Source organism: Ambystoma mexicanum, chromosome 4q, assembly GCF_040938575.1.
Source record: "Ambystoma mexicanum isolate Mex_15411 chromosome 4q, UKY_AmexF1_1, whole genome shotgun sequence".
NCBI lineage: Eukaryota > Metazoa > Chordata > Amphibia > Caudata > Ambystomatidae > Ambystoma > Ambystoma mexicanum.
In genome coordinates this window covers 265502033-265514355 of record NC_090928.1, presented here as the reverse complement: position 1 = coordinate 265514355, position 12323 = coordinate 265502033, and the positions used below count along the sequence as shown (strand labels likewise).

General features: G+C 45.7%; 1 protein-coding gene across 3 annotated transcripts in view; it reads left to right on the top strand.

The window, feature by feature from the left end:
* Nucleotides 1-12323, top strand: part of MERTK (MER proto-oncogene, tyrosine kinase) — a 538988-nt gene that overhangs the window by 309443 nt on the left and 217222 nt on the right. For all 3 annotated transcript variants that reach the window (XM_069607839.1, XM_069607838.1, XM_069607837.1), the window contains exon 7: nucleotides 5052-5235. In XM_069607839.1, coding sequence (XP_069463940.1) covers nucleotides 5052-5235 — 184 coding nt within the window. The remainder of the gene's footprint in view (nucleotides 1-5051; nucleotides 5236-12323) is intronic.

The window sequence follows — 12323 nt, the reverse complement described above, 5'->3', positions numbered from 1 at the left end:
AGCTTTTGAGCAACATGAAACAAGAGTGCACCGTAACTTACATTACCGCGCTCTTGTGTCTCTAGTCATTCCAATGGCCCTAGAAACTCTCGCTGGACTTATCATGAAATGTGCAAGTGTGTCACGGACGGGACTGGTGGCAGCTATCGTTTCTTTGTGTTTTGAACCCCTTTTTGCCATGTTAACCACGCTTCCCGCGTTTGGCCCAAATGGGTGGCCTGGCCTCCAAAATGGCCATGCCACGAGGTTCTTTGTCCTGTCCGCTGACTGTCTTGCCCCTTCACCTTCCCCCAGGTCGAGCCGACCCGGGGCAGTCCTTATTTGGTCATGCACTTTCCCGCAAAACACAATGCTTTCGCGGGCATCTGCATGCCTTGTGTGTGCCTCCAGGATGTGGGCTGGGATGTCTGTTCCCAATACACATCCTGGGTGCCAGAGAGTCTAGAGTGTCCTGAATGCTTGGGACCACCGTGATCCGTGATAGGTCCACGTATGGTGTGAGCGGATCTCCCCTTGGGCCCTCTCCGTTTTGGCGCGAAGGGAACTTTGGATAAGAGGAGGCTGAAAACCCCACTACAATGTCGATCTCCTGAGTTCTCACGAACAAAGGATAAGGAGCCAAGTATCCTGCAACTAAGAAGCTGAGTCGAGGAATCGCTGGGGACCCGCTGAAGGTTTGGCACCCTGCACTGCTGTCGTCCTGCGAGACCACTCTGCCTCTGATCGAACGAGACGGTCTGCAAAGGCGCTTCGACCCTTTAGAATAGTGCGAACAACTATTCTCGGCATCTTCACCAAATCCTGTACGTAAGCCTTCGGAAGCATCCCTGGGCCATCCAGTGGACTGACCAGCCTACACAGGAACCTTGCTCTGTCACCGCCGTCTGGCTTACTGCTAATCCCGTGTCCTCGGCACTCTCACACGATTCGTACACTTGGTGTTCCCAGGTCTGAAGTGAGACGTGTGCTTTGGGACCGGAATACACGCGGTTGCCGAGTTGCCCTGCTGTGGTAACAAACCTGTGCATGTTCGCTGCATTTGGGACACCCTCGACCCTGGCTCCTGCTGTCGCGGAATCTACACGGCGTCGAGACATCCTGCTGATTGCATCTGAACCTGCCAGCACCAAAACGGAACCGGAGAAGCCTGGGTCTGCCTGCATCGGGGACTGGTGAGTAGTCAATACCCTAACCGGTCGCCCTCCTGCAGGAGCCTGTGGCTTTCCATCGCTGTCGTAAACAGCAACCCTTTTCCGCACTCGCGCCCTGCTTCTGCCCACAAGTGGAGGCCACGCTTGGGTAGTGGGGATCTGTTCATCATCGTTTTGTTCACATCGCTGAACTGCCTGATTTCCCTGAAGAGACGCCCTTTGCCCGTTGGCACCCGCGTGTGCAGGTACTTTTGAGCACAAGGCTCCACTCTTCGTAGGGCTCGGAATTCCTTCTAGTTAGGTGGCCTCTGATATCGAACTGGGTCTAACGATTATTTGCACTGCCTGTTTTCCTCCCCATCTAGGTGGTCTGCATATTTCGTGCTTCTAATTCCTTAGACCCCTTGGTCTTGTATATATATTGTATTGCTTGTGATGTGTTGGTTTATGGGAGTTTTACCGTGATTCTTTACTTTGGTCGATGTTACAAAGGCCTTGTAATAAATGTGTCTATATTTTTAATATAACACTTGTCTGGAGTAATTTGTAAGCATCCTTGCTTTGTGTGCTCATTGCGGGCTTTCAGTCACCCTCACCCCTCTTGAGACCTATTCTTGACCGCCGCCATCGCTACCCTGATTGGTCTGGCTTGTCCAGAGGTTACCCTGTTCCAAGAAACTAGGCTGGCTTTCTGAACCTTTGCCACTCCAGGACAGAGTTCAGAAATCCATCTTAACAACTTCCTAAAGGCAAAAGATGCATTTTCAGATGTTATGTTATTTGGCATTTATATAGTGCTCTATATATCATTGGTATGCCTCAAAGCGCTGGTAGGTTGGATTGGGCATGCAACGCACCGTGGATATCAAGAGCAATGTTAACATTTGATTACTTGATTTTGAATGTTCATTGGTTGAAACTGTGCATACCAATCATATACTAAGGTTTAAAGTGATTTTGGCCAGAATGCGGATATTGAGCATATACTATTGTGTATCCGTCGCCATCAATAACCGGGAGGATTACTATGGTGAGATTCCAAGAGTGGCTTAGACAATGACAGAAGAGTTCATGCATTCTCTTAAACACTTCAAGATCCAAGGCAGAAAACACTACACTGTGGGTGAGAAAATCACCTAAAATTGTATGTAATTTGTTGGACTCCTTTTGGACTTCCTCCCTCCAAAATGTGCCCACCGTAGAGTAAAGAGGTGCTGAGGACGGGTGTCATGGGGGACACATACATGTTCCTCTGCCATTGCATGTCCTGCTATACACTGTTTCCTTAAGAAGTGCTAACCTCACTTCCAATAAATATTAGTGGGTTCAAATATCCAATTCAAAGTCAAAGGTGAAGTGGGTTCTCCAGGCACTAAGTTTGCCCGTCTATACCCCAGGGGTGCCTGGGGACCTGTATCTGCTCAACTGAAAATAAGTCTCTCATAGTAATCAAAGGGAGAGACTGATCAGCTTTCGATTGGATGAGCGGGATGCTGGTCCTGGCGCTAGCTTCTCCTCCCAATGTTAAGTATAGGGCCCAATCGTAAAGATAGGCTCAATTTTAAAGATGGGAGGGAAGTTCAGAAGCCCTCTGGTGCCTTTCTAAAGGCAATCTGAGTCCAGGGAACCTCAAAGTTGGGTAATTGTAGGTAGCTGATGACCACTGGCAGTCAACCAGGATTTTGCTTAAATTGATTTATTAGTGACTGAATTTGACATTTGAACCAGAACCGAACTTGTCTTCATGTAGCAGTAATTGATTTATTGTTATCTAACCAGAACACGCTTCTGTGATTTAAAATTGCATATTATTACTAACTGCAACAGCTTAGCCCAGAATTGGGTAGGCACACGTTAGTGTAGCAAACACTGAATTACTTCGCTTCCAGGAGTTGTAGAGCTGCCAATTCACTTATACACCGGCCGCTCGCCTTCTGACAGTAATCCTACTGAACTACAATGCCCAGCACTGGGATTTAAAATTACATCAGCGGCATGTTAGCGCCGGCGCGTTTGGGAGGCCGGTTAACGCAGGTTTGCGCAAGGTTCGCGCTTGTGAGCAGGGAACTATCGCTCTTGCACCTGCTCTTGAAACAGCAGTATTTCTACAACCGCCACTACCGACTATCTTGCAAAGTAGGCCCTCTTATATCCATTTGCTGTTTCCGCACACACTGAGTAACTGTGCTTATACACCAATATATCCACTACACCGAAAAGCTTTTATCCAATAAGACAATCAGAGATTTTAGTGAAATACCAGTCTCTTAAACCTCTGTCTCTACCTAAAAAATGGATTACAAGGAATCCATACATGAAACCCCTATCAATAATCCTGATTTAGGGGTAATATCTACAGTAAACGTTGAAAACACTAAAGTTACACCTCACAATAATCGAATTCAAAGAAAGCAGTCAGTTATACTGGATCGTTACCAATTACTTGAACTGCTCCCTAGTAGGACATTCTCTATTTGCCCAGTGACCTTGATCCACCCCAATTTGATATCAAGAAATCACTGAAAAACACGGTCCTACTCAGACAGAACTGCCTCGCAAAACCCATAGAAGACACTAGTCAGGCGTCTTGGTTCCAACATAGTCCCAACACTCCACCTGAAAACACCACAGATAAATTAGGTACTACTAGACTCTTGGCTCTAGCGAGGGAACCAACAACCTCTAATGATACCTCATATGCTCATTTACCCAATCACAAAAACCTCATCCCACAAAATCAGAAGCCAAGGTCAACATCAAGGTCCCTCCTTGTGACCAGCATATGAATATTTCTCTTTTTAATACACGCTCATTGGTCTAGCATGGGATTGAGGTTGCCCATCACCTCACCACCTGTGATCTAGATATGCTTGCAGTTACGGAGACTTGGCTCCACAAGACTGGACAGATATCAGCCTCACATTCTCTGCTGTCTGCGTATAAAATATTCAGAACAGATCATATTGGACAGCGTGGAGGAGTGGCACTCATTGCTAAAGAGCATTTTGACTGCACCCTATCAACACGCTATTGAGGGGTGTGGAAACCTTCCAAGGGGCAAAACATTACGAAAAAAGGAAATTCAGTGGAATAGCGTTCTCACGTCTAATTGCTAACATCTGGAACACCATGCCCAAAGAAGCTGTAACTGCTCAAAACCTGGCTATTCAGCAGACAATGACAACCTCGAAGGGACACCTGTCACAACAGCACCACAGACAATCAAATAGAGAGGAAATGAGTTGCGCCAAAGAACCACAAACAAGAACCTGGGTAGATACCGTCAAGCGGCAACCACAAGAGCCGTGCCATAGGCTCCAACAAACCGACTGACTTACTAATCCATCTTCCCCTTCCTGCTCCTCCAACACAACTATGATCACACCCAACATCTCTAGAGGCTAAAGCGCACCTAGAATGAACCACCCGCATAGTCCATAAAACCATCAACAACTCAATTACACACCAAGATACCGGAATATCTTACAGCTACGGCCACCCGTGACTCTGGATCCCTTAAGTACACTATCTAACCAGTGTGCACTACCAAACCCACCACAGCCCCACACAACAAACACACTGACACCAACACAAAACACAACCACACACCCAAGGCACTGAATCTTACTGATATGGCTGCAATGCACAAGGCCTCTCGCACAAAATCCCACATGAAAAACAACACTCACAGATGCCAGTTCCTCCTGGTTCTGAACCTATCCTCTCACGCTAGCCCCACTAACCTACCCATCCCCCTCTCTTGTCGAGCCAAGCGAGCGCCTGGAGACCGCCCCTGGGTGGTAGTGGTATGCAGTATAAATCAACATAACTTCTGTGTGCATTTGGACCCTCTTCCAGTTACCCACTTATGTGTGTGATTTTTGTTGTTCTTGTTTAAAGGTAAAAGAAGCTTTTCCTCAAATGAACATATCCGCCCTGAACTTCAGCACTTCGGTCCCCCCTCATATATACCAGGCCGAGAAGCTGCAGGCCAGGACTGCCTACAGTATCCGTGTTGCTTGCCAGAACGAGGTGGGCTGGTCTGAGGCGAGTGCCTGGATCCTGGCCAACACCACTGAAGGAGGTAAGAACTCTTGGAATGCAAAAACAGCCGGATCAGAGTCTAAGCTCATTAACATGCAGGACATTCCTTCAGCTTTGCCATCTCATTGTTTCTCTGGCGACTTCTTTGGACTTTGAATTCATCTCTGTAGCCTGTGAGTTAATATGAATTGTCATTTGATTCATTTTGTGTGTGTCATTTTATGGTTGTTTTGTAATGCGCCATTTTACAACATAGCTGTTTCAAGGCGTAGTTTATAGTGTACTTACTAAAATAATTTCATTTTTCATTTATGCGCCCAGAAACCAGATGTAATTCTATACTGGTTCACCTTCAGCTCAGAGTAAAAAAGAAATGGTGTATAAATGAACAACGTACACAACTGGGTGAAAACGTGGATACTTTCTTCTTATGCTTTCATTCTGATGTACGACCCCTTGATACGAGGCATCATGGGCTGTGTGCATGTTTTAACAAGAATGTATTTTTATACTGCAGACTACCTTGGATGTATTTACCCTGTAGTTCTAATTTACATATAACTAATATTGTGCTTAATTACCTGCTCTGTCCCAATAAAAGGTCCTACTGGGCAGTTCAGAATAGAACGGAACATGAAGGAGAGAGCAAAGTAAAAACAGCATAACTTTGTTCAAGGTTGGCATCTTAACTCCGGTTGTTTAGGACATAATCCCTAATATGTAAAAGTGTCACTCTCAAACGTGAACCCTAAAAAAAATACATCCTTAATAAAAACAAAGGGTTCGTTCTCATCGCTAGTTGACGTAAGAAAGGTCCTCAGGTCAATTGAGGCATCTCGCTATGTTCTTTAGGGAAGGGACTCGACCGGAAGAGTAAAGGAGAAGCTCCCCACAATGGGGAAGCTGGAGACTCGCGCAGAGATTCACCCGCGTCATTGACAGAGCGCTTGGAAAGGTAAAGGTCTAGGTTACGAAGGGGCTCTGATGCCCAGGGTAAGCGTGCAGGAGACAGGAGAGCTGGAGGAGTAGGAAGAAGAAGAGAGAGGCAAGGAAAAGCTTCAATCACCAAGGACAGGAACGATGTGGAAAAAGGGTGAGCCTCTTCCAGTGATGTCAAGACAAGGTAGCGTTCAAACTATGGCCTCAGTTGTCTTTGCAATTCAAAGGACACAGAGTTGCATAACTTTTGAAATGTGAAAGAACATCACACATACCTCTCTCCATTGTTGAAAGAGTGCTGTATATAGAAACCTTACATATGCAGGGACTGTTTGGGGGGAGCAGGTGCCTACATGACGAAGACCACCATAAAGGCCCCAAGTGACTGCAACCAAAGTTAATAAAATGCTGATATGATCGCCCCGGGAGGTACCCGCTTGCCGCACAGATCTGTGTGCAATCTGCAGTCACGTGCTTGAATCCCAGCAGGGCCAATTCAAATCTACTTCTAATGTCAATGAAGTGAGCACCATTATATTGGGGCATGTGATGAAGTTCCCTGCTTGGCCTTGGACATGGTGGTTGGGATGGCCAAGGGAGCATATGCCGCCACTTGCACTGTGGTGCTGGGTGTGGGAGCGGAGTGGGGAGGTTTCCCTGGCCAACCCCACCAGGCATGTGAAAGGAGGCAGAGGCTCACCACAGTAAACTATCAGGGGTTGTGGTTACTTCAATGAACCCCTGAACAATTTCCACAAAGAATATCTCCTGAGAAGAAATGCTGTCAAAAGCGGAGAAAGCTCCTATACCCCTTTATCCCAAACATACATAGAAGATCAGGTTGAATGGGCCACAACCACTAATAGGGAGAATGTATTTGGAAAGTGGGGAAGTCAGTAAGTCTATCTCATGAACATGAGGTGGAGAGGCACTGCAGAGAGACTGAGAGCTAGCTCGGGTGCCCTACTCTTCATGGAGCTCCTGCCAAAAGGGGGTTCCTCAATAGTGTTTGCCACAGTTACGCGCAGCGAGGCCACCTATAGTGGCAGAAGGGCGCTATACAAGACCACTTACATTACATATTTAATTCCTCAGCTCACAGAACTGAAACGCAGATGCCTGCAGAAGTGGGCACACCTAACACTATTATCGCTAGTTGGGCAATAACAATGCTCCCCACAGGTGAACTAGTTCCACCATTAGGACCTCAATTACAGATACTTCAGATCTATATAAGGGGGAAGCTGAACGCAGACGCTGTGGGAGTTTAGAGAAGGAGGCAAAGAAGTTAATTCGAAGACATTGGAAATGAAGGATTTCCCCAACTGAGAATAGATGGTTTGATGAAATATTTGAACTGGTAGATATGGAGCGAGTGATCTATAATCGCCAGAAGAAAAGGAAACTATTTGAAAATATTCTGAGCAGGTTTCTAGATATGTATTAGCTCTGTGATCCATGTTTCGAAAAAGAGGGGGCTTGTGGGAGGGTTGTTACTGTTGGCACTGCTGTAAATATTATAAATATGTAAATAAGAAAACAAAGATCACATATAAAAGTAAACTTTGGCAAAGCTAATAGTTTTGTCCTATGTAGTTGTTTATTGCGTTTTACATTTAGGGGTGGATTGAATGAGGAATGATTGTGCGGAAGGGAGGAATGGTAGTACCGGGGGCTATCAGGGTAAAGCAAGTAATGATAACACTAGGTAGGGGAGGAAGAAAAGCACTAGGCAGAGAAATAACTGCACAGAGGGGATAGGAATGGCACCATCATGGAGGAATAACAACACAAGGGTATTTTATGGCTTTTACTTTATCCAATACAAGTAATATTGCCATATGTATGTAGTCATGTATTTATGCATGTGTATGTGTATGAACATATGTACAGTGAAAGAGCAACAAGATGCACACAGATGTAGTGCTGTAATTGGAGGATTCTTATTGTTGATGCTACTGTTTGTTATCCTCATCAAATAACCACTGGTGGATGCCTTGTTGATGATCTGATGGTGAAATCAATAAAAACATGTATAAATAAAAAGAAGAGAAGGGGGCTTTCGGAGGAGGGTGGAAGAGCAGACAGAACTAAAATGGCAGGCGAAGAGTTGCAGAGAGGCGAGGAGGAGGTCAAGGAAAAAGAGGAGGGTGAGAAGAGAGGAGGAATAACATCAAAGGGAAGGAGACGAATAGGAACGTTATCGAGAGAGAGGGTATGTGTGGGAATGTAGAAGAGGAGGATGTGAAGAAATGATATGCGGAGGCTGAGGAGAGGATACAACGGGGAAAAGGGGTGAGGAGAAGAGGAATAGCATCAAGGTAGAGGAGGAGAATGAGAGGAGGGTAAGACCACCAAAGAGTGAAGAGGGAAGTGACACTAGAGGAGGATATGAAGGTGAACGTGTAGGCAAGGAGGAGACGATCAACATCATCAGTAGGAAAGAGGAAGTGATTAGAAGGAAGGACATTTATTATGACTGTTTAAAGTGCAGACCTAGCTGGAGAGCATCGGAGCGCTGTACAGAGTGTGGGTAGTCTGCATTTGGCCTGCCATCTTCTAACAGTAGGGCAGTACTGTGAGTTTCGGTCTGTGTGTCAGTTTATTTTTCCATTAGGATTAGTCCTTGTTCAGGTGTTTTTGAAAAAGCCATGTTTTGAGAGATTTTTGCAAATTTAGAGAATTGTGGGGACATTCAGAGCTGATACCAGCATCGAGTTCCAGAGGTTGGGTGCATGGAAAAAGTAGGATTGTTGGGCACATAGATAATCAGGGTCGTATTGTGGAGTGGGCCAAAGTCTTAACCCAATAAGGGTGAGTCAGGGACAGGTGGAGGATGGAAAACCTGCTGGAGCATTGAATGTGTGCAGGTGAACAACAAAGAGGAGGATAGGAAAAGGACAGGAGTAGGTCCAAAAAGTATGGGCTTGTGATGAGGTGTCCAGGAGGGAGTGGACGGTGGACAGATGAAAGGCATGTGGTGGCAAAATGCTGTAGTGGAAAACCAATAATGACTCTGACGAGACCTCCAGCTGGATCGATGCTCGGGGTTTGTGTTGAAAAGGTGAGCTCAGACCGAAAATCTGGCATCGGCATCACTGGTGACCTTAATTCCTGGACTGAGGCCATGCCAGATCTCCACACAGCTGTCAAGATACAAAAGTCTTTATCAGGAAAGCAGGGAGTACAAGAAAGGCTCCTCGCCCAGAGACTGTGGGTGACGGCAGGGTCCTAAAGACCACTTTTTAGCAGGCACTTTATGTGAGACTGTGCGTTGATTGAACCACTGAAGATATAGTATAATCCTAAATACTTTTGATACACACAAGTGAGAGTCATTTCTGTGGTTGGTGTCCTTTTTCTTGTTTCAGACTTTGAAAAGTTATGCTGATGCCCTAGATTCACAGCGGCTTATGTTGACCGCCACCCCCCCACCCCCAAAAAAACAGCTAAACGAATACGTTAGGTCCTGAAGAAGGCAACATGACTAATTTGGTTGCCGAAATGGGTCGACCACACCAGGATATCCTTTATTGATTATAGACACACGTTTTCAAAAAGAAATAATTCTTCTTAATTATTACGCTTGCACCCTGGAATTACACACTCTGATGTCGGTCAATAAAAAAGACAAAATCCCCCTTTGAATGTATCCCAGGGATTTGCTTGTTTTAAATTTGTTGACTCCAGTTGCGGGTCAAACTGGAAGAGACCTCTGTATAGGGTCTCTTATGTCTTTTTGCAGTCTCAGCAAATTATAATCCAGTTAGATACATCAAGCTAGGGTGAGAGGTTTACACCTTTCTATCCCTTTTAGATTGGCGTTGTATTACTGCACTCTAGGGGTGATAAATCATACTATACAAGTGCAGTTCTTCAGGAGGAACAGAATGAGAGACAGAGGCATCAGATATTAGAGATACAAAATATTCAATTCTCCCGTTTTTTAAAGGGGGGATTTTTTAACTCCTCTTGGATTGGTTATGGAGCCTTCTATGAGCTTTCTGTGCATTGCTGGTTGCTTGGGAACTCACAAATTGAGCGTCTGCTGCTTCTTTTAGACATAAACATGCACAGTATTTAGTAAGGCAATTTACCTTAGTTGGCCATTTACATTGTGCTCTTGGCCTGTTGAGTAGAGCAAGCTCTAACCACTACCCATAGTAATGCCGGGAGCTAGTGCATAAATGTGAATTTATTTATGGGTGTCAGGCAGCGCTTTGCTAGCCACCTAGCTCCCAAAATGGGCTGGACACCTTTGTGACTAAGGTGACGTGGGCGACTCTGCTCAGTGCGTCATTTGCACTTCACAGAAATACCCAGCTTCATGTGCATCAGAATAAACTTTTTCCTTTTCTTCAAATAATGAAAGTATCTGCCTGTCTAACCTGACCAGGCTCTGTTTGTTTTCAGTCCACGTGCTATATTAAAAGCACTTTCCAATTTCTACGCTCAAAGGTGTGGAGTTGGCCATTGCAGTTGCTTAAACACTGTGTGTGGCTTCTGTGCACAGAAGGCTCATGGGTCACAACCTCACAGGAAGTGATGTGCCTCAGCACCTTGTCATTTCCTAGCCGACCTTTATGGTTGAAGGGGATCGAGGAAGGAGTCTGCCTGTATTACGAATTGTTCCCGATCGAAGCAATTTTTAAAAATCTCATTGTGTCTTAAATATAAAGAAACAACTTTCCCAATTCCTTCCCAGAGGGATTTTCTCACAGGGGTTAGTTTTCAGTGCTTGCTCCAGCCTACCTTTAAAACCCCTTCCCTGTTGTGGGAATGCGTGCTGCGTCACACAGGTAGATTGGCAGCTCTCTCACCCTCTCTCTTCCTCTCTCTTCTCCACCAGATGGAAACCTGTTCCCTCCCAGATTGCATGCTGCGGTTACATCAGAGGACTGTTCCACTATGTACGGTGCAAGGCTAAATCCTCTCACGTGTGGGCTCTCTGAAAGCTGACCATGGCTACCCCAGAGAATATCCTAAACCCAGACAAGCTTCTATCGAGAAGCAATGAGTCTCCCCAGCCCTATTACGAGTCCATCACCTTCATCTTTGATTTGTTGATTGGGTGGACGTTTGTAACCCCCTATTCTCTGAAGTATTCTATATCTGCTCCTCCCGCAGCAGACTTACTGAACGGAAATAAACCTTCATGGGTCTTTGGGCTTACCATCCTCACAAGCCCCGCCCTAATATCCACTGCACATACATTCTGGTCTCTGCGTTTTTCCCCTCATTAACATCTCCAATGTTTGCTCCCTTCAGCACTGGCTCTTCAGACCATGGGAGCTCAGGAGATGATGGTTACACCCTTTGACCAATGCACCCTGCTCCTTCCTGCTAGAGGCACATGTCGGCATCTAGGTTCCTACCGCTCATGTCAGACTGCTATTCCACTGAGAATGTACCCAGCAATCTTAGCCCTGATACTCTTGACTGCCCTTGATGGGTCACGACAAAAAAACAACATGCCTCACCTGAATCAAATGACCTGGTCTCCAAATTAACCTCTTGAAATCAGTAGCTGAGGCAGCTTTTGGTGCCATGGGGGGGCGATAATAGGGCACCAGCGGAAGGCTGGGGGCGCACTGGGCATGCACTAATCACCAGAGAGACTACAGGGGGGAGCGGCCACACCCACCCTGGCTCCACCACTGCTTGCAATGGCCCTACACAGGGCTGCAATATGTTCTGAATCGCTTTCCTTTTATGCATGACATCAATTTTAAAAACTTCCTTTCAATGTGGGTCAGCGGAGGAAGAGTAATCACAAACAGAAAAAAAGTTGTGTTTCCTTTCTAGGTATAATTGTTACAGGTAGTAAACAAGGACTTTTCCTTTTCTTCACTTCATATTGTCCCAGTCCACACACTCCCGGAAATCGACAGATTTTCCAGGATTATCAATGGTGCATGGCACTGTATTGTGAAAATAGCAGTGCACATATCTGTCGATTTCACTTATATATAGACAGGTGCCAACATGTTGATACAGGTAGAGCTTAAGCCATGATATGGAATTCAACACTGAACCATGGTTACAGAATTCTTTTGCTCCTTGGGTGCTTCAAGTGAGTAGTTATAGTGGGGGCCTTGAGTATTGCTCGTTTGTGCTGTGTTTTAACGGTTCCATGTGTGAAAATCGCGGCAAAAATGGCTGTGGACACAAAATATTGTGACAAAAAGG